The sequence below is a fragment of the Myotis lucifugus genome, unplaced genomic scaffold (genome assembly GCF_000147115.1).
Source record: "Myotis lucifugus unplaced genomic scaffold, Myoluc2.0 scaffold_8, whole genome shotgun sequence".
Classification (NCBI taxonomy): Eukaryota; Metazoa; Chordata; class Mammalia; order Chiroptera; family Vespertilionidae; genus Myotis; species Myotis lucifugus.
Window position 1 is genome coordinate 6,491,626 of NW_005871056.1, and position 23,069 is coordinate 6,514,694.

Consider the following 23,069-nt stretch of genomic DNA (forward strand, 5'->3'; position numbering starts at 1 on the left):
ATTTAACCTTTTTTTTCACCTTTTCTTTTAAGAAATTTAAATATTTTGAGTGCCCACTATTAGCCAGACCCTGGTACATTAATAAAATTAAACAATATTTTTTCATTTAATATTTATGTTTGCCATGTATAATAAATGCAAAAAAAAAGATTCTACATGTCTCATAGAGGAAAATAGAAATTATCTGCCCAACCCCCTGAACCTGGGATTTCTGCTTCTCTGAAGCAATCATTTCAATACCTTTAACTCTTTCTTTTGTATTCTCCCCATGTTTCTAAGTAACATTTTATACTCACATATCCAAGTTTTCAGGCTTAGCTATTTATCTAATGACTTTCTACTATGAAAATTAAGGGTTTTTCTCTCTTCCATGCAGTTTCCACTTCCTCATCCTGCCAGGATCGTATGTCTTAATTTTTGGTTAAGCTCAGTATTCAATATTTACGTCATGAAGATGGTAAATATTATTCACAGCTGAGTCAGATAGCATAATGATAATTAAACTACTTCTTGTATAATTTTTTGTTTTCTGGGAATTAATAATTGTCTCATTTTCATTTGCTTTTTAAAAATGAACCTATCATTGATTCTTCCCAAATTCTCTGATACAAATGCAAGTCTTAGTGTTTTCAGGCATATCAGGTAAAGTATTTTCTTTCTTTTTGAGCTTGCCATTCTCAAATATAATTAAGTGACTCTCTAGACTAGCAGTATAGCTTCATCTTGGAAACTCTCTTCACTATTATTCTGGAGCTCTTATACATTTATTTCTTCATTTTGGTAGAACATACTTTTATATATCTGAAGATATCTTTATTCTCTTTTCACATCTGATTGAAAGTTTGATTGGCTGTAGAATTCTGCTTGAGAAGTAAATTTCACTCGGGATGTTTTTAGTTAAATGTGAATCTTTCAGACTTGAACATTTGATAATGGCAGACTAGGCAATTTGGGCCTGTTCACCTTCTGAGGACAAGTATGTTAGATTAAAAAAAAACAAACTGCTTGAAGTAGAGTGCTCACAAGATAGTGAAGGCCAGGTTTAGGCTGGGCCAGAGGTCCACAGAGGTGAGTTCCAGGGTTTGAGGCAATTATTAGCTGAAACTAGAGAAGGCAGTTGAGAGGATAGAGACTGAATCGGTTTTAAAAATAATTTCAAGGGGTTAGGAAAATAAAGGATTTGATGTCTAAGGTGGCTCTGAATCCTTCCTCATTTTCAGTCGGAAACCTGAAAGGAGTAAGGATGGGCCAGATGTAGAACAGGTCCTCTTCAAACTGCTACCAAAGTGCAGACATTTAACTCTCTGTCCCAGCATCTTCCCGTACACCTAGAGGTTGCTGGTTCAATTTCGGGCAGGACACCTACCTGGTTTTGGATTCGGTCCCTGGTTGGAGCATGTATGGAAGGCAACCAGTTGATGTTTATCTTTCCCTCTCCATCTCGCCCTTCTTCTTTCTAAGCGTGTCCTCTGGTGAGGGTTAAAAAAATCTCTGAATTAGTTTAAGATGATCCTAGAGTGCTACTGTCCCCCCAGGCAGTGCAGAGTGCTCGGGCTTCTAGGAACCTGGAAAAAAACAAACTTACATTTTCTCCAAAGGAAAGGAAAATCACCATTCTGGGTCTTGAATTATATCTTCAACTAAGTTTGCAAATATAATGCTTGATAACCATTGAGATAGTAACCTCAGACATATAAGAAGACAAGACAACAACAATTTTAAAAAGGAGGGGCAATAAATTATAGAAACTGACCCAAGACAAATCTAGATATGGGTACTATTATGCTTAGACTTTACAGTAGTTATATGTACTGTGTTCAGAGAGACAGAAGATTAGATCAAGCAATTGAAAGAATTGGAAACTAAAAACAACCACAATGAGTATTGAGAAATAGAATAATTGAAACCAAGGTCTTAATTAGTAAACTGGAAGATGGCTCAAGAGAAAATGTTTAGAATACAGAGTAGACAAAATGATAGCAAATATAGAAGAGAAAGTAAATGAAAGAGGATACAGTGAAAAGGTCTAGTATAACTGCTTTTGGAATCTCTGAAGGAGAAAAAAGAGAGGGAATGGGCAAAAGCAATATTTGAAGATAAATTGGCTGAGGTTTTGCCAAAAGTGAGGAAGAACTTGTATTTAAGAAATCCAATAATCTCAAGCAAAATATATAAGAAATATTTACCTAGATTGAAAACTAAAGACAAAGTAGAAATCTGAAAAACAAAGAAAAAAATAAAACCAAAAAGATTATCTACCAAGATAAAAAGACATTATCTACAAACAGTTTCTAACAGTTGACTTGTCAGCTAGAACAGTGAAAGCCAGAAGACAATAGAATGTTATCTACAAAGAAATGACTTGTTTTCCCTGCCAAATCAGAAATCTATACCCAGAATAAAAATGAAAGGAAGATATTTTCAAATCAACAAAAATTGAGAGAACTTGTCACTGACAGACCTGTACCAAGGAAATACTAAAGAATGTTCTTCAGGCAGAGGGAAAGTGACCCCAGATGGAAGCTTAAGAGATTAAGGAAGAAATGAAAGGAAATAGTAAATATGTGGGTAAAGCTAAGTGAATATTGACTGATATAACAACAATAACCTTTTCAGTTTAACATATGTAGGATTATGATGGCATTTAAGTCAGGTTTGGGATAAATGGAATTAAAGTATTTCTATAGTCCTTGGGTTGCCTGGGAATTGGTAAATCTGCTAATTAACATTAGATTTGTTCAATCATAGACACATGTTTTAATCTTGAGAGAACCATTAAAAATACACATTAACATGTTAACAGAGTATATATCTTCCAAGCTATAGGAGAAAAATGAAATGATAAGACGTTATCAGTTCCAAAGAAGGCAAGAAAGGAGAGAAAAAGGAACATAGAGTTTATTAAGTACAAATAACACTCAAGATACAGATTTAAATCTGAATAGGTCCATTCGATGTAAATGCACTAAATGGCCCAATAAGAAGATAAAAATTGTCCAACTGGATAAAAATAATTAAGCTCCATTATTTGGGGCTTACAAAGGTACAACAAAGTTGAAAGTAAAAGGTAAAATAAAAATATATTTCATGTAAACACTTTGAATAGAAATATTATATAGGTATATTCATATTAGAAAAAGTATACTTGAAGCAGAAGCAATGAACATTACTCAGGTGAAGAGAAATCCTTCATAATTATAATATACGAAATTTCAGTACATATAACTGTAGCGACATTCTTTGTGGCCAGTACCACATCTTTGCCTCCTGATTTCATCTTGGCTATTATGCAGCTCCTGTGCACTGCCAGCATCTCACTACACTGGGCTTCTCTCTCTGGAGCCTTGGAAGTGTGGGGATGTTAACACTCACAGGGCAACTTTAAGCAGTGGAGGAACTGGAATCTGTGCATAAATTCTCCAGCTTACCATCCTTTAGATAGAGGGACAATTCTGAAACACGTTCTGTCTGGTTCCCCGGTGAGTTCCCAAGTGTGATTTAGCCGCAGCTGCTGAACTGCAGAAATCCACTCACTAACACACCTCTTTATTCCTTCCCTGGATCTCTCTCCCCATTTCCTCACTGTGCTACCTGGGATCACTTCCAATTACTTGCCCCGAAGCCCAAGTCTCAGGCTATGTTTTGGGGGGAACTCAAACTAAGACAAAAAAAACCCCACAAAACCCCCCACTAAATTTGTAAGTATCTAATAAAACAGTCTTAAATTTCTTTCACTCTCCTTTATCTGTATGCAAAAAGACGCAGAACTACAAGGAGAAAGAATAAGTGACAGTTGTAGCTGGGGATTTTAACCTGCTTTTCTTAGTAACTGATGGAACAAGAGACAAACATCAGTAAGGATATAGACTTGACCTAAGTTATACATACAGAACATTGCACAAGAGGACTGTGGAGTACACGTTCTTTTCTAACACAAACAGAACTCTTTCCAAAACTGACCATTTTCTGGGCCGGAAAGTAAGTCTCAACACACAGAGTATGGTCTCCGAACATAGTGGAAACAAGTTAGAAGAAAATACCTAAAAGTTAAAAATCCTTTGAAATATGTTTATAAATGTTTTTCTCAGTTTATTTGCTTTTTAACTTTAATGGGGTTTTAAAAAATATAGAAGTTTTGCATGTTTACATAGTCAAATCTATTCTTTTTAAATGACTCAGTTTTAAGCTCAGAAAGTTTTGTCCTACCCCAACAATCCAGTAAATATTCACTTAGATCTTTATTAAAGAGTAGTTTTATCTTTTCTATTTTATTAGCTACATTTAATCATTCTTCCAGTTTGAACTTCAGAATACCTTTTTCAAGTTAAAAAAAAATCCTAGAGTTTTTTCATTGGAATTGCATTAACTTTTTGTTATTATAAGAATTTTTTCTTTTCTTTTTTTTTATACTGAAGTATAATTGAGCTATAATGTTATTTTAATTTCAGGTGTACAATGTAATGATTCAATATTTGTATAAATTGCAAAACAATCACTGCAATAAGTCTGCTTAATCTCACCATCATACATAGTAACAATTTTTTTTGTGTGATGAGAACTTTTAAGTTTTTTTAAAAATTACCATTCTATATCATATTTGAAATTACTCCTGATCCTCATTCTCCCTCTCCATCCTCACTTAGATGAAATTCTAACTGGAAGAGAGGTCAAGAAACATTGATGGATATTGATGGGGGTGTTGGCTGAGCATGAACTAGCTGTGGCGGTATCAAACCATTTGAAATGGGTTAGGATAATGTCCTTGCTCTGGTTTGTAGAACTGATTTCTCTGAACTGGGATACATGGTAAAGCAGGTGCAAGTCTCCAACTATCTTTTCTGTCTGACATTACAATTTTGCATTTTGATTTAGAGAACTTATTCTTGATGTCTCAGATTTTTTGTTTGTTCAGTATTCTTAGTTTCCAAGGCTCTTATAACTTTGTATCTCTTAATTTTTTTTATGTATTTTTTTTTCTTTTTATGAAAAGGATTAGGGAGAATAAATCAGACAGTGAGAGCAAGTTTTCATCTAAACCTAGAAATAGAACAGAACAGTTGTTTTCAATTTTTCTTGGCAGTGTTATGGATCATTAAGTAATTAGATACTTGACTTAACTGAGAAGTGGGGTAATATCATATACAATTGAGAATTTGTGTTTACAAATAAGTACAAAGGTTATTTTCTATTTTTATGTTTCAGGGATATTGTTTCAATGCTAATAATGAACAATGCTACCACCTGTCTACTTGTAGGTTGGAATGTTGCGTCAACAGGTAGAAGAAAATGAAAAAGTCAAGCAGGAGATGGCCATGGACTATAAGCAGGAGTTAAAGAAACTACAAGAAGAAGTGAGATTCGATTCTGTTAGGAGTTGTATCATTTTGTCTCTTTAACCTTGATAATTTTGTTAACAGGCTAGTTTTACTTTGTAAAGTGGAAAGTATATATTTCATGGGAGGAACAGGGGCGGGAATTGATTTCTCTGTTCTTAAGTCCAGGCAAAGAATCTTGCCTAATTATATGTTTGATACAACCTAGAACAGAGATTCTAAAATGTGTTTCTCAGTTGAGTTCCTGAAAGAAATAGAGCTATTTTTGTATAACACTGTGACATATTGATACCAAAAACATACTAAATATTATTTTTGAGTTAAATCAGTTACTAGATTTTAAGTAATGGAGGATCTGACATTCAGAAGCATTTTGGGATAAATAAGAGAAGTAAAAAAATTCTGTTAACTCAATTTTATTCTTCAGATTGGAAAAAATTACTTTTACTTAATTCCAAATACTTCTCTCCTGCTTACTATCAGTGTCCCACAGGAGAATGGCTCAAGAGCCACAGCCTCGCTGCTTTTACTCGGAGGCGGGATGAGTTGTGGGGCTGTTAAGTACAAGGCTTTTGTAATAACAAAGTTTTGTTAAGAAAAATATTTTCCCTTTATTCTGTCTTTGACTCAATGTATTTCTTCTCTAGTGTTTATGTTTTCTATGTAGATTTGAGTTGTTTTGTATTTTAATTTGCAAAGCAAACATGCTCTTAATCTACTTTCAGTAGTACTACTTAGTGCTATTCTTGCTTTCACAATACCAATTTGTTCCACCACCACTGTTTACAAATTCTTAAATTTTAAGTCTAGAAATAACTGTGTCTACAGTTAGGCAGACTGAAGAGAAGTTATGAAAAACTACAGAAAAAGCAAATAAGGGACTTCAGAGGCAACACCAATAATCACAGGGAAGATCGATCTGAAATTGAGAGGTTAACCGGAAAAATAGAGGTACGTTCACAGTAATAATTTCTTCTTAGTGATTGTCAGCCTTCTTGGAGTAAAGTGCTGTTTCTAGTAGCATTGGTTTCTGAAATCAATTTTCTACCATTTCCAGGATTGCTGCCAAGCTATTTCAAGGTCGGGGGTGATCTATACATCCTATCATCATATGGTTCCCTGTGGTTGACGGGGTTACTAGCTACCAGTAATTCTCCACAGGGCAGTACCACCCTTCAAGGGCATTTGGGACTGTATGCAGACATTGCTTTGGTTGCCAAAATGACTGGGAGTGAAACTAATATTTAGGGGACAGGGACCAGGGACACTAAACATGCTGGGAGCTGTTCCTTAAAGGAAGGATTGCTATACCCAAAATGCTAATACTGGGAAACATTGACCATCAGTTACTAGCAGTCTTTGATGGGCAGTGTTCTTGTCTTTCTTACTGATGGGAGTAGGGGCTTAGTAAATGTTGAAAGCACACAGCTCTTCTGTACGGAGTACTCTGCATATCAGATTGTTTACCCTCAGTTCCATTTAGATAGAGTAAGCCATTTACCTCCCTCTTTGCCGACCTCATTGTATATTGTATGGAGTCCCTGAAGTCCTTAAGGGACGTGGTGAGCTAACATTGCCAAGAGTAGATGAAGGAGCAGCACGGGGCTGACGCTCTTTCCCCTGGAATCTGCCATCCCGCTCCTCTGCCTCTGCCATTGGTTCTCCAGTGCAGCTAGGAACCACCCAGGGCCCTCTTCAGGCTCCCAGAGATGCTGATCCAGTAGTATGGCACAGGACCCAGGAATCTGCATATTAACCAGCTCCCCTAGCTGATTCTAATGTGAGAAACATTGATCAACATCTTTGTATGATTACTTACAATGTTTCTACTCAGAGCAACCTATTAAATGACAATGGCCAATGTATTATTACTGCCTAGAATTGCAGTTTCTGTTCAATATTCTTCTACATCTCAATATTTTTATACATTTGAAGAGCTTAGAATCTGAGGACTACAGAGATACTGCTTCCTCTCTGGCCCTCTGCAGTGAAACCTGGACTCCCCCGCTCCCAAGTTCCTCATTACTACTTCCTGACCAATCTCTTTTCTTTCTACCTCAAAAACCACATTTTTGATCTTCATGTCATCAGCCTATATCACCGACCAATGTACATACAACCACAGTAGTCATACAATGAATGTATTGTCTATTGCTCTCACATTGAGTGGGGCTGGGATTTTTTTTTTTTTTTGTTAGCTATTGTATCCCTAACACCTGGAACTATACCTGGCATATATGATTGAATGAATGAATGAATGAGCAATGATCTGACAGTTGGTTAACAATAATTACCCCAAGCTAGTATGAGACTTCTGGAGGAGAGTAACAGGAAGACTGAGTTTTTATTCCCTTTGATTTGCCCTGTTTTCATAAATATTGGGCTCATTTTCTTGATCATGTAACTCAAAGTTACTATTGATCTATCATTAACTTTAAACTGTTTGCTTTGGGTTATCATATCTGTTAAAATTTGGTACAGATTTCTCTTGTTATTCAAGTCTGTGCAGTTGTTCTGTTGAGATAGTAAAAATTTGTATTTGAAAGGATATTGTGTTATCTGGATCTGTTTGGTTCCTGAGTTTTTGATACTGAGAAATAAGAATTGGGCTACCAAAGGACTTACCTGGAAATTTATTTGAATCTGTTCAATTCTGGGTTTGGATATCAAGACTTTGGATAGCGCCCTGGCTGGGTAGCTCAGTTGGTTGGAACATCATCCCATACTCCAAAAGGTTGTGGGTTCAATTCCCAGTCAGGGCACATACCTAAGTTGTGGTTCCATCCCAGATAGGGGTGAGTATGGGAGGCAGCTGATCAATGTTTCTTTCTCACACCGATGTTTCTCTCTCTCTCCCTCCCACCCTCTCTTTCTAAAAATCAATTAAAAAATATCCTCAGGTGAGGATTAAAAAAAGAGAATTTGGCTAGCAAGGGATATCTGTAATCATATTTTGAAATTTTAGTTATCTTAGCATCAGTTTTCTGAAAAGTCACTAAAAAATTATAACTGCCTTTAGGTGGCAGCAAATCTATGAAAATCTCCATGAACCAGTATTAGCCTCTGTGTTTCATTCTCTTCACCATTAGGGTGTTAAATTTAGAAAGACAGATATCCAGACACACAGTATGTAAGGAATTCAGTATTACTCTACAGTCCTATCAGCTAAGTGAGTAATGGGGCTCCTGCTGTGGGGAAAGGTGCATGTGTACCCAGGGATGTGGGGGAAAATTAAAGGAAAAGTGAGTCTGGGAGGTATGACAGCAAGAGGAAGCACTTAGAAGTTAAGTACTTAATTGCCTCTTCAGGAATTTCGTCAAAAATCACTGGACTGGGAGAAGCAGCGTTTGATTTATCAGCAACAGGTATCGTCTCTGGAGGCTCAAAGGAAAGCTCTGGCTGAACAATCAGAGATCATTCAGGTAGGATGTAGGCATTTTAAAAGAATGCGAGGCAGAGAAGTTTTGATTAAATTAGAACTGGCTTGATGTAATTCGCGTGTGCTTACCCACATCCACTGTGTCCTCATGCCCACTTGCTCCTTTGCCTTCTTCCCTGGCTTCCTTTCCCCCACTCATGCTCTCTCTCTTGCTCTCTTACTCTGTCAACTTCTTGCATTCTCAGTCTCGCTCTACTCTCACATTCATGTTCGTTCTCCTAATCTTGGTCTCCACCCCTCTCCCTCACTTTTCTCTTTCTGCCCCTGTTCTCTGTCTTTGTGTCTCTGGCTTACTTGTTCTGGCTGTTGCTGGCTGTGTCTTGCTCTGACTCTGGTAGCTGGGGTACTTTGGCTGAGGTACCTCAGCTGGGAGCTTCAGCAAGTCTCCCTGTGAATACAAGTGCTAAGTATTCACACTGCATTGGTGTGCACACTCATAACAAGCAGTATCATTGTGGCAACAGAAACACTTTTTAGAACACTGGTACAAACTGTTTTTTAATGAAGAGCTAATGACTTAAGCAAAACCAAAATATAGCCACCAATTTAGGAATATTTCTTTTTGGGACAGTTTGTTTGCTTTTTCAATTAAGAACTAAGAAAATAATGGGAAACATTAAAGGAAATGAATATTTGTGACCATCTATTATGTGCTAGCTAGACACTATCCAATGCCTCTTCTAGATGCAGTTCTCTAGAATATATAGTTTTATGTTACCTGTTTTATATATAATCTGTCGAGATTGGTAATTATCTGTTTTATACAAGGAGGGAATAGACTGAATAAGAGAACTGGAAGGAAGCTTTTTTAAAAAAATAAAAAATAATCTGCTTATTCTCTGCTTCAAGTCTCAGTAATTTTTTTTAATATATGTATTTTTTTTAATTGAGGAAGGGAGAGGGAGGGAGAAACATCGATGTGAGAGAGCATAACATCGATTGCTGCCTCCTGCATGCCTCCTACTGGGGCTATTGCCTGAAACCTGGGCGTGTGCCCTTGACTGGGATGGGATGAGAATCAACTGGCAACCTCCTGGTGCATGGGACAACGTCCAACTGAGCCATACTGACTCGGGCAATATATTGGCCTTTGACTATCCCCCTGAAGTATCAGCCTGCCAATAAACTACCACCGATGGCTCTGCTGTGAGTATCTCCATTGAGAATGGCAGGAGGGACTCACAGCAACCTCAGGGAAGAAATTTATTTTCAAAGCTGCAGTGAGCTACATAACCAGAATGGGCCAATACAATCCTGGATGTCTAGATCTGAGTTTTTTGACCTGAACTAAAGCGCTAAACAAATACACATAAGATATCGTTATATTCTAATTGTAGCCTTCAGGTTGGCAAAAAAGAAAATTGAGCTTTTAATAGTTGTCAATTGTTCATCTATAGAGTGTACTTATTATTGACTGCAGACTCTTTATTTTCAAATTACTATTGTGATTACTCTGCATAATTAAAACTTTATTGTCAGTAAAAATGAGATTTTTATGTACCAAAATTCAGCTAGGGCTAGAATAATAGGCCTTTTTAAAAAGCCAACATTTGTTTTCTAAGGGTATTTGAATTATTCTTCTCATACTTTTATTTAAGTTAAAACATGTTACTTATATTTCTCTTTCTTCCTTAGCAAACCAACCAAATGAAATCTTTCTGTGATTCAGTATGTAGCAGAGCTGTATGGTCCTCATTTAAGAAAAACAAACTTTGAAATAAACTTCTGTATACCATTATCCAGCATTAATAGTTCTCATTTTGCCAATTTAAAAAAAATTGTGGTAAAAAGCACGTTAAAATTTGCCATCTTAACTATTTTAAAGAGTATATAGTACAGAAATGTTAACTACATGCAGATTGTTGAGTAACAGATCTCTAGAACTTTTTCAACTTGCAAAAAACTAAGATTCTGTACCCATTGAACAACTCATTTGCTACTCTTGTTTCAGCCTTCCCTACTTTTATTTCTGGCTGGAATATTACAAAGTTTGTAACAGACATTGTCTTTTTTTTTGGCTTTATTATTAATTTTTATCTTTAATTTCTTTATTGGTTAAGGTGTTACAAATGTGTCCTCATCCCCCCATTAACCCCCAACCTCTCCCCCGCCCCCCACTCATGCTCTCTCCCCCTGTTGTCCGTGTCCATTGGTTTGGCTTATATGCATGCATACAAGTCTTTTGGTTGATCTCTTCCCCTTACTCCCACCCTCCCCTACTTTCCCTCTGGGGATTGATAGTCTGATCGCTGTTTCTCTGTCTTTGGATCTGTCCCTGTTCATCAGTCTATGTTGTTCTCTATATTCCACAAGTGAGTGAGATCATGTGGTATTTATCTTATTTCACTTAGCATAATGCTCTCCAGTTCCATCCATGCTGCAACAGACATTGTCTTATTTCCCAACAAAAAGAATTAAAAAAATCATGCTTTTAGTATACCAGTATCACATTAGCAGAATAAATAATAACTTCTTATGTAATTTAATATCCGGTGTGTTCAGATTTCCGCAGCTGTCTTTTTACAGTTCTGTGCTCAAATTGGAATCCAGTAAAAGTTGACACATTGCATTTTGTTCATTTGTGAGTCGCTTTGAACAATGAGATAGAAAATCTGGTAAATTAGATAATTAGATATCAACATATTTCCCCCCAATTTAAAAGAATTCTTGATGTAAACTTTTTTCTTATGTTTCTTAACATTTAAAAGTGGAGCTCAGAATACCTTCTCACACTTTGAGTTATATATTTGCTTGAGTTCTTTTCTTTTAGTCAGCTATTAAAATTACATAATACATGTTCATTTTAGAAATACAAGAAAATGTAGATGAAAAGAGAATTAAATAAAGTTAGCTATAATTCCATCCTTTAGAGGTTTATTATGGTTAATATTTTGGAGTTAATTTCTTCCAACCTTTCCTATGCTTATATGCAGTGTACATTGCATTCATACGCATTTGGTAGAAAAATATGTGTATGTATCACAAGAGAGGAATAGTTGCAGACTTTAAAATTTACCAAGAATGGCAAAATGGTAATTGTTGAAGATAGGTGATGAAATACATAGGAGTTCATCATCTTATTCTCTCTATATTTGTACTTTGAAAATTTTTTATAAAACATAACTTTAAAACATAGAGTGCTTAATCTGTGACAGACTCTATGCTAAGCTCTTTATAATACAGTATTTTATTTTCACAAGTTGAAAAGTTTTCTTTTTTAAATATGACATGTCAACAAGTGTGTGGTCTTAATGATTGCATAGAAGTTCAGTCTGCCATTAAATGTACTATAATTTATGTAACCAATCCCTTGTTGCAGAACATTTAGTTTTTTACTTTTCCACTCTTGTAAATAGTGATTGTTGGGAGAACATCCTTATATAAACATTTAAGAGTACATGTTTACTTATTTTCTTAGGAAATGGCCCTAGAAGTGAAATTGCTGCATCAGAGTAGTTGTACATTCTTAAAGATTTTAACATATATTGTCAAAGTGCTCTCCAAAGATGTATTGATACAGACTTTCACCAGCAATATTTAAGAATGTCCATTTTCTCACACTTTTCAATATTAGACACTATTACTTCTTTTAATTTTCCCTACTTTTAGGCTTGTCTTTGCCAGTCTGTTGGGTAAAAAACATTTTAATTTGTATTTCTTTAATTATGCATGAGATTGAACATTTTTTCATCTGCTTATGGCCATTTCCATTCTTTTGTAAATTGTGTCCTTTGCTCATTTTTCTTTTGGGATATTTCTGTTGTCTTAGTCTTTACCTCTTTATATAAACTTTAGAATCAGTTTGTTGATATCCATAAAGTAACTTCATGGGACTTGATTGAATCCACAGTTCACATTGAGAAGAACTGACATCCAGATGATATTGAGTCTTCCTATCCGTGAACATGGCATACTTTCCTATTTATTTATGAAATCACATCTTCTTTGATTTCCATTCATCAGAATTTTATAGTTTTTCTCATATAGACCTTGTACATATTTTGTTAGATTTATACTTAGTATTTAATTTTTAGGTGTTCATATAAATGATATTATGTTTTAAATTCAAATTTCACATGTTCATTGTTGGTATGTAGGAAAGTCATTGTCTTTTGTATGTTAACCATGTGTCTGCAACCTTGCTATAATTGCTTATTAATTTCAGGAGTTCTTTTTGTTGATTTCTTTTAGATATTCTACATAGGTGATCATATTATCTGTGAACAAAGATAATTGTGCCTTCCTTCCCAATCTGCATACCTTTTATTTCCTTTTTTTTTTTTTTTTTGCCTTATTGCATTAGCAAGAACATCAGTGTGATGTTGAAAAGGAGTGGTGACAGGAAACAACCTTGCCTTTTTTTTTCTTTATTTTTTTGTTTTTTAATTCTCTTTTATTTTTCAATTACAGCTGACATTCATTTTTTTATTAGTTCCAGGTGTATAGTATAGTGGCTAGACATTTATATAATTTATGAAGTAATCCCCTCAATAAGCCTAGTACCCACCTGACACTATGCATAGTTATTACAGTATTATTGATTTTATTCTCTATGCTGAAGCTGTACAGTTTTTATAGTCTTTATCAAGTCGTGTTTTTATCATGAGACGTGTGTTTTTTTTGTTTGTTTGATGGTGCTTTTCTTTTATCGTGAATGGGTTATATTTTTGATGAGCTGCTGCTTCATGTTTTTATGAAAGTAAAACTCAGTTTCATTTTAGTTTTCCTTATTCATTGGTTATTCTTTTATCATTTCACTTTTACCTATTGGTAATCTGTGTTCCTAGGCTCAGCTTGCCAACCGGAAACAGAAATTAGAGTCTGTGGAGCTGTCCCGCCAGTCAGAAATTCAGCACCTGAGCAGTAAGCTTGAGCGGGCCAATGACACCATCTGTGCCAATGAGTTGGAAATAGAGCGCCTCACCATGAGGGTCAATGACTTGGTTGGAACCAATATGACTGTTGTACAAGAGCAGCGGCAAAAAGAAGAAAAATTGAGGGAATCTGAAAAATTGTTAGAGGTGAGTTTTAAAATTACTATAATTGGGGAAATGTGTGTATGTATGTTTCAAGAGAATAATTAACCTAGAACTATTTCAAAAATCTGGTTTCTTCCCTATTCTGTAGCTGATGGATCAGATATTGGTAGTCTTATTAATATTGTGCCTGTTAAAGAACTTACAGTCTGATTCCCTGGTTTCCTTTTCTCTTGAAATAGAAAAATTGTAATAACATCTGACTTTTTATCTGAGTATTTTGTAGGTTCTGCAGGAAGAAAAGAGACAGTTGAAGGCAACTCTTCATTCTCAAGAAAATGTCATCCACGAGACAAAAATGCAAAAGGAGACTCTACAAGCAAAATTAAGGGCAACCGACATTCAACACACAGTAGAGGTCATAAGGTATATTTCATCTTAAATATTAATCCAGTTTTAATGTTGCATATTTACTAGTATAAATTTATGTTTGATTATATTATGGGTTTTCTTAGTTTTAATTTCTGAGTTAAATTTTTATAAAATTTTGTGTGGTTAGTCTTTTCTGCCTTCAATTTGGGTCCATAACCTAAAGACTATGATGTTTAGAAAATTAGGAACTGCTTGGTCAATCTGTACCCATGACCAAACTCCAAAGATGGAAGGAATTATAGGCCACATCTCTTGGAAGGCCTCCCTTCCTTGGTAGATTAGGTCATAATTATTAGCTGTTTATTATCGATAAGCCAGCTATTGAGATGGCCCTTTAAAAAAATTCTAAAACTGGTTTTATTTCTGAAATGAATTACTGCTGTGAGTTTGCATTGGAAAGATATAGAAGGAGCAGTGCTCCCTTGGCTTGATTTAACTCTGGTGCACATTTCTATTCTTGCCAGAACTCTCCAGTAATTTTCTAGTTTCTTTGACTCAAGGTATCAAGTGTCAACAAAGTGATTTTTGTCATTTTGTCTTTTCCCCTTGAAAATCAGGCCAAGTTCCAGTTGGGAAAGGAGTGAACTGCTGCCAACGTTTTTGAGAAATATATCTCTTGCCTCTTTACTCCCACAGTGTCCTTTTCCTAAAGAGGAGACAAACTGGAGTCCCAGAGAGTTTTATTACCAAGAACAGTTGGGAAATGTGAACGTGTTGCATGTTATTTTTGTTTGCAAAGATAAAAGGCCTTTAATAGTCCTCTTGTATTTCTCCATAGGTCACTGGAGGAGTCTCAGACTGAAAGGCAGTACACCACGCATGATCAGGACTTAGACAACGTGCTCTCCCAGCTGGATTTGACCCACACCAGTGAGGAGCTTCTGCAGGCAGAGGTGACTCGTCTGGAAAGCAGGTGGATACTCGTATATACATTTCAGAAATGGCCAAGTCGTTAAAAATGGTGTTGATCATCATATTGATAAAGTACTAATATAACAGTGAAAACACAATATTTTTCCCTCTAGCATCCACAAATGGCCTAACTTCTTATTTCTTTGAGAAAACAGAAGCAATTAAAGGAGAATTTCCTAATCTTTCTGCCACCAAATGTACCAGTCTGCCTGCATCTGTGCCCATAATCTGTTGCAGAGGCTTAATTGATGGGTGACATGTCTGCTCCTAAGACTCTGCTTGTGTACTGTTCACAGTTTTTCTCTCCTCTTTTGCATCATAAAGTTCTTCGTCTCTGCATAAAGCATATTTCCAGTGGTATAAAATATGCTTTAATATTTCCTGTCTTGGGGGGAAAATTTAAACCTTCCTTTAATCTTATATCCCCGTCAAGTTACTTCCATATTTCTCTGCTCTCTTTCAAAACCAAATTCTCAAAAGGGCTGTCTGTGCTGACTGTCAGTACTCCTTCACCTTCCACCTATGTGGAGCCCTTTGCGTTATGCTTTCCTTTCCACCAGCCAGCTCGTGGAACTGCCTTGGCGAGGCACACTGGACACGCGTGTTCCTTCCCTCTGTTCTGAAATGCTGTTGGTATTTCCCTGGGTGTTAATTTAATTTAATCCTGACTTGTGTCATTCCATGCTCAGCTCACTTGTATCATTGTCACACTGGTGAACTCTTGTTTGTCATATCGCCAGACTTTTTGACTGGGGAGAGTTTGATATTTTATTTTAAACACGAATCATGGTCATTTGTACACTAACATTTTCTGTATCTAAAAGGTAAAATATATAAACTATTAGCTTTTAGGCAAACATCAAAAAATTGTTGCTTTACCCTTTTAAGTTTATCTTTAAGTAAGACATTTTTTGTTTTTACTTTTATTTCTGTTTTTGGACACCACCAAGTATTTTCTTTACATATTAAATATACATGCCTACACATATCCATGTAGTTTTTACTTTATTTATATTTCACCCTGGAATACTTAAGATATTCCTGGTTATCATTCTTAAGGTGTTTATGTACCCTTTAGATTGAGTAAAATAAATGAAATCTTATTCTTTTTGACAGTAGAACTAATTTGACATATTTACTGTAGCTTTTCCATTGGTTGGTTTCTGAGCAATCTGTTGCATGTATGTGTGTTTTACTCTGCTCTCCTCTTACTCTGATGTGCAGGGTGACCTGGGACACTTAGCCTCTGTAGTCCCCAACTTCCCCACCTGTACAAAGGACAAGGTGTCTCTGATCTCTCCACTCAGTGTTTGACATACCAAGTACCAAATAAGTGAGCACTCTAGGATTTTCAGAAATAGGTAAAACTGAAACGAATGGATACAAACACCAGTGTTCAGTACTCAAACACTGGATTTAAAATTTTTTTTTTTTTTTTTTTTGGTATCTAAAGGCAACTAAAAAAAAAGGAACCCTTTTAGATAGTTTGTGTTGTTCAGTCTGAATAAAATATTACTTAATTGAAGGGACTTAAATAATTGTTTTTGTATTGTTGAATTTTAAAGCTTTTTTAAATGATAGCGTATCTGATAAGCTGGCTGTGTTGCTGGAACACTCTAGGTAGTTACTAAGCATTTATTGAACAGTCTGGAACCAATGATCCAGGTGCTGAGAGGATGGTGGGCAAAGCCAGAGGAAAATAAGAATAAAAAACATTATTTTAATCATAGAATTTGTAGTTTGAGAGACAAAATATACATATTAAAGGACCTGAGAGCAATTTAAAATAGTAGATTTAAGTCTGGTCCCCAGTAGGGGGCATGCAGGAGGTAGCCAATTCTTTTTCATCATTGATATTTTTATCTCTCTCCTTCTCTCTTCCTCTCCGAAATCAATAAAAATATATTAAAAAAATAAAGTAGTAGATTTAAGGTAGAAAATTTGCACATTCAAGCTATAAAAATGGAAAATAGACTATATTTAAGGTGATTAGGGAAATGACCAGGAAAACGCTGGTCTGGTTCTTGAAAGGATGCTGACCATCCATTGCCAGGCAGCAGGGGAAGCTACTTCGTGGTCAAGGGGATGTTCTGTGTAGAGACAGGAAGTCAGGTGCAGCAAAGGGCACACAGCAGAGAGGAAGCCTGTTGACTCAGAAGGAAAAAGATTTTATTAGTAGAAATGTGCAGTGAGGTAAGAGAGGTATGGTGCCCATGAGGTTCCTATACCTGATAAGGGATTGATTCTTAAGTAAGGGTGACAATTTGGAACTCTAAAGAAGATTTTTCTGACAGCTGTGTGTAGAATAGCATTGTAATTAAGTGTAGAGAGGATTTAGAGTATGATGGCAGCTCCTGTACAGCCAGAAAAGGAAAATTAGCTACAATCTTTAGCATGTTGTAACCAGTTAAATTTTAAGCAGAAGGAAAGACTATAGGTAAATACAGAAATCAAAAGTATTTCCATCCCTGACCGATTTAGCTCAGTGGATAGAGCATCAGCCAGCGGATTGAAGGGTGCAGGGTTTGATTTCAGTCAAGGGCACATACCTCAATTGCAGGCTTGATCCCTGGCCCTGGTTGGGGTGTGTGCAGGAGGCAATCAATCGATGTGTCTCTTTCCCATCTATGTTTCTCTGTCTCTCCCCATCCCTTCCAACTCTAAAAAAAAAAAAAAATGTATCACCAAAAGTTTGAATTGGATTTAGCTGCCTCAGGTGATAAGGAAATTGGAAATGAGTTTTAATTTGGGGTGGGAGGTGATGTTTGTGAACATGTCTTGGACATCAAAAAGGTAATTTAGATACTTCAGTTGGTGGGTTTCGGGGTTTTGTTTTATATATGTGATCCTATTTTTGTCATACAGCTTGGAATCTGTGAGTACAACATGTAAACAGCTGAGCCAAGAACTAATGGAAAAATATGAAGAATTGAAGAAGATGGAAGTACATAACAATGAGTACAGGGCAGAGATTAAGAAGGTAAAAATCTGCATGCATGGGATCGCCAAGTTGTTTGTACTTATGGATTGAGTTCTGGGTTTCGGAGGTTGTAGGAGTTATTTTTAATAAGAGAAAAATGTAGTCCAAGGGGCCACTTGCTATTCAGGAGTAGATGGTAGTTATGGATATGTCGCCTCTCTGTGCTGACTGTAGTTAATATTCTTGTTAGCTGTTGAAGTGTGCAGAGCAGTTTGTGTCTGCAGTAATGGGCCCTGGCTGTCCTGTTTGTTGACTCAGATTTTTATTACTTCTTTGAAGTTACTTCTAGCCCTTCTCTTCTTATCTTTCTATTATCGTCTATGGACCAGGAAACCATGTAAGCAAAATTTTTAGCTTTGTAGCTAAGAATGAAGGTCCCAGGTGCTGTCCTCTAAGTAATGTGTGCATAGGCTTTGATACTGGTTCTCAGTGTTTGAACAGGAGGGACAGTTGTATCTGTCCTGTTTTGAGATATATAAGTGATTGTGGGTAGAACTAGCTGACCTTCAGTACAGATATGCAACTTGGTAAATTGCTAATTTTCTGCAGATTTAATCTAGGAAATAATTCATGTCTTAAAGTAAGGTAAAAATTACCATATTATTTTAACTATTAATATACTTTTCAATCTATATGCTTTCTCTTAATATTTTATGCTTTCCTTTCTGTTTCTTTGTAGTTGAAAGAACAGATTTTGCAGGCTGACCAGAGTTACAATTCTGCACTCGAAGGAATGAAGATGGAAATCTCCCAGTTAACTCGGGAGTTACATCAGCGAGATGTCACTATTGCTTCTGCCAAAAGTTCTTCCTCCGACATGGAAAAGCGACTCAAAGCAGAGATACAAAAGGCAGAGGAGCAAGCAGTAGAGCACAAGGTGACACTCCAACAAAACCTCATTTTACTTGAAGTTTGTTTTTGAAGAGTGAATTTATTAAAATTATAATTTCCATGGTATTTAATTCAGTAGATTTTTATTAGACACTTGCTTTGAGCTGAGAATATGCTGGGTAATGAGCATTCTAGGGATGACTGGTGGGGAGGTGAGACTAGACCAGGGGTGGGCAAACTTTTTGACTCGAGGGCCACAATGGGTTCTTAAACTGGACCGGAGGGCCGGAACAAAAGCATGGATGGAGTGTTTGTGTGAACTAATATATATTCAAAATAAACATCATTACATAAAAGGGTACGGTCTTTTTTTTTTTTTAGTTTTATTCATTTCAAACGGGCCGGATCCGGCCCGCGGGCCGTAGTTTGCCCACGGCTGGACTAGACAGACAAGTGAGGAGGCTGTTGCTGTGGGGTGTGGTGAGAGTATGACATGTTCTCCCTGACAGACTAGAGTACAAGTGGGGCAAGTGGCAGTGGAGGGGACTGGAAAGCAGGGGCTAGCTCCTGAAGGGTCCCGTCAGTCATGCTTAAGAGTTGGAGTGTCACCTTGAGTGTTGTCAGAGAATGGCTTCAAGTAGGATAAAAGATCTCTGTGGTCATCATGTGTGGAAGAAGCAAAGAGGCAAAGAGACCACCCAGATGCAGTTCTAATAGTAGAATGGTGGCCTGAGCAGTGGGCAAGGGAGGTAGAGGGGAAGGGATGAATTCTGGAGATATCTGGCTTTGTTTTTGATTGGATGGGGGTGGGGTGGTATGGGTTGGATTCCAGTTTGGACAACTGAGTGGAAAGTGATGCTTCTTAGTGAAATAGAGAAAAGATAGCAAGCAGTTTGGGGGAGGATAATGAATTTGTATGAAAGGTATACAAAACAGGGAAGCTGGTAGAGGGGACATTGGTTTGGCATATTTGGCTTGTGATGAAGTCTGGACTTTCACATGGAAATTGCTAATAGTCAATTCCACAGAGGGTCTGGAGTTCAAGATTAAAATCAGGATGAGACATTTAGCTGTGGAAGTCTTTGCATGAAGCTGGCATTTGAAACATCCTGAGAGACTTAGTGATTATAACGAGAAAGCATAGAGTATGAGGGGCAGAGACTTGAACCAAACTTAGGACATTACTCATTTAGGGTAAAAACGGTGTTGGCATGGAGCTAAAAAAAAAAAAAATAGCACCAATAAGGAAGGAAAGTTTCACTTAGGAAGCAGGAAGCCAAGGAAGGCAGGACTTTTTGGTTGAGTAGAAAAGCTGAGGAGAACGAGGACTGAAAATAAGGTATTATTTTATGAAAAGAGTGCAGTGCATGCAATGTTGGAGGTAGAAGCCCAATCAGAGGAGGCTAACACAGGGAGGGTTAGGGCTCTGCTAGTGAATTGACTAATCTTCTTAAAATAATATTTTAATTACATGTATGTTGATTCATCTTGAGACACCTTTAAAAATATTTTAAGAAAATATTTATATATTAATGAAGAATATAACTTCACCTAATGAAAATTACACGAGAAAACATTGTGTAAGATGTACTTGATTTGTTATTTCTGTGTATTCGTGTTTTCTGCTTTTTCCTTCTCAGGAGATTTTGAATCAGCTGGAGTCACTCAAGTTAGAAAATCGTCATCTTTCTGAAATGGTGATGAAACTGGAAGTGGGTTTGCATGAGGTACATAAATAGAAACTTGAGTTTTTCTGCTACCCAAGCCTTTAAAGAAGTCACTTTGTAAATATTGATATTGTAAAGAGAGTTAAGATCAAATATGGAATGATCTTTCTGCAGAAACCTTCTCAAATATAGTGATGGAAGTGAGCCAAACTTGATTCTCTCCTCCAGCAACTGGAAGATACCTTTGATATTATGCACATGTTAAAATACATATATGTATATAAAGGATTTAGCATAGTGCTTGGCATTTAGTAAGTACACAAAAAGTGTTAGATGCTGTTATTATTATAATTATTATGTTCACAATGTATTTTCATTATAAAGTATATCATCTTGTTAATAATTTAGTTTTAATTATATTTTTATAAGAAGGAATTAATTTAATCAAATATTCTAAAATCTTTTATGTTCAGATCATTTTACTAGATGATGACACAAGGACGAATAAGAGGATTCTTCTCTTTAAGACAGGGGTGGGGAGCCTTTTTTCTTCCAAGGGTCATTTGGATATTTATAACATCATTCATAGGCCATATAAAATTATCAACATAAAAATTAGCCTGCTATATTTGATCAAACATTTAATTAACTTACCCCAATGCCTTGGCAGGGCCAGACCAAATGATTTCGTGGGCCCTATACGGTCTGCGGGCCGGACCTTCCCCACCAATGCTTGAGATTGAGAATAGTCTAGTAGGGAGATAAGAAATGTGTACTAGCTCCTGTGAAACCATACAGAGCATGATTAACTAACAGTGAGTTATAAAATGTTAATGCTCTTAACTATTTTGTTATAAATTCTTATAACTTGCAAAATGACCCATCTATTTTAACCCATCTTTTTTTTAAATATAGGTCAAATGCTCAAGGACTATAGAAATCTTTTTTTTTCTGTACTTCCAAGAGAATATATGCCTCCAAAGATGCATAGTTACTCAATACCCCTATTTGCTCTCATGTAGTTCTAATTTCACAATTATGGATTATGGAGGCTGGGTGGAGGAAGTGCAACACACTAGATGACCACTTTATTTCAACTAAAAGAAAATATGGGAAACTATTTTTATAATCTTTTGGGAGGGTAAGATTCTCTTAACATCATGAAACCATAAAGAATTTACAATGTAAGGAATTTTACAAAATAAAAATGTAAAATTTCTGGGTGGCAAAAGATCCCATTAAAAAAAAAGACTAATAGACTGGGGAAAACAATCTATAAACAGACAGATGGTTAACATAAAATATTAATATATAAGGATTTCATACAAAGATAATAAAAGATAATTCAGTAGAAAAATGATCAAAGGACATAAATAGATAATTCATAGAATACAAAAATCCAGAAAAAAGGAGAGCTGTTCAACCTCCCTAATAATCAAAACAAAATAAATAAATATTCTGTTGCTTATTGGATTGACACTGATGTTTACAGACTAATTAATATAGCCAGTGTTGGCAAACACACAGGGAAGCAGGGCCCTTTCATGCTCTGTTAATGAGAAAGTGAATTGATAAAGCCTTTCTAGGAGGCAATTTAGCAACATCCATCAAACTTGTAAATATGTATAGCCTATATATCGATTTGTTGCCTCCCGTATGAGCCCGCACCAGGAATGGGATCCCAAGTCATGTGCCTTTCTGAAGTTGATAGTTATTGCTAAATAATTCCCCAGAAAGGTCCTATCAGTTTTCATTCCCAAAGTACCCATCCTATAGGAGCAAATGTGCAGAAGTGGTCATTTTATTGTTGTTTGCAATACCCAAAAATGTGAAATAAACTAAATGTTAATCTATAGAGGGATGGTTAATTTGTGGCTTCCTATACTATGAAATATTATGCTGCCACTTAAGGTAGCAGATGAAAATATGCCTCTAATCTTGCTCACTCTTCCAAGCCCTCTAAAACGATAATGAAAGGAATTACTTTAAAGCACGAATTTACAAGATGGTAAAAATAGGAAAGGAGACAAGAGCTAAATATCTTGTGCGGGGGAAGATGAAGGGAGGGATGGAAATGACTTTATATGCCCCGATAAAGCCAGTACTCAGCTAGAGGTGGAGAGAGCCCAGAGCTAACTGGTGTATAACACAGAATCTTCAGAAGGCCCAGGAGTTGGCAATAACTGATTGATAGGATCTTCTCTCATGCAGTGAGGACCTGTTCACACATGAGTTGGGAACTCTCAGGGGCGCTTAAGCCTGACTCTGACCCGAGCTTCTGTTCAGCTCTGTTTCTCTGAGACCTCCACCGAACGGTGGTAGTACTGCCCTTTCTTTGTACAGCCAGGTGTGTGCTTGCTGCAGTTTTTATATTGCCTTTTACGTTCACTTATCTGCAATTGTTGTTAATAAAATACAATTTGGGAAAACTTAAAAAGATGCCTGGCAAAGGCTAGCATTATCTTTTAAAAAAAAGTATATTTGATGACATCAGACTCA

General features: G+C 36.3%; 1 protein-coding gene across 19 annotated transcripts in view; it reads left to right on the top strand.

The window, feature by feature from the left end:
- CEP63 (centrosomal protein 63) overlaps nucleotides 1-23,069 on the top strand; it is a 41,375-nt gene that overhangs the window by 12,820 nt on the left and 5,486 nt on the right. For 15 of the 19 annotated variants that reach the window (XM_006083716.3, XM_023749551.1, XM_023749557.1 and 12 more), the window contains 9 exons: nucleotides 5,256-5,351; nucleotides 6,162-6,284; nucleotides 8,642-8,755; nucleotides 13,560-13,793; nucleotides 14,035-14,174; nucleotides 14,959-15,093; nucleotides 17,958-18,072; nucleotides 18,752-18,949; nucleotides 20,544-20,630. In XM_006083716.3, the coding sequence (XP_006083778.1) occupies nucleotides 5,256-5,351; nucleotides 6,162-6,284; nucleotides 8,642-8,755; nucleotides 13,560-13,793; nucleotides 14,035-14,174; nucleotides 14,959-15,093; nucleotides 17,958-18,072; nucleotides 18,752-18,949; nucleotides 20,544-20,630 (1,242 nt within the window). Of the gene's footprint in view, nucleotides 1-5,202; nucleotides 5,352-6,161; nucleotides 6,285-8,641; nucleotides 8,756-13,559; nucleotides 13,794-14,034; nucleotides 14,175-14,958; nucleotides 15,094-17,957; nucleotides 18,073-18,751; nucleotides 18,950-20,543; nucleotides 20,631-23,069 lie in introns of all 19 variants that reach the window. The other 4 variants (XM_014450883.2, XM_023749556.1, XM_023749552.1 and 1 more) reach the window with 3 other exon arrangements.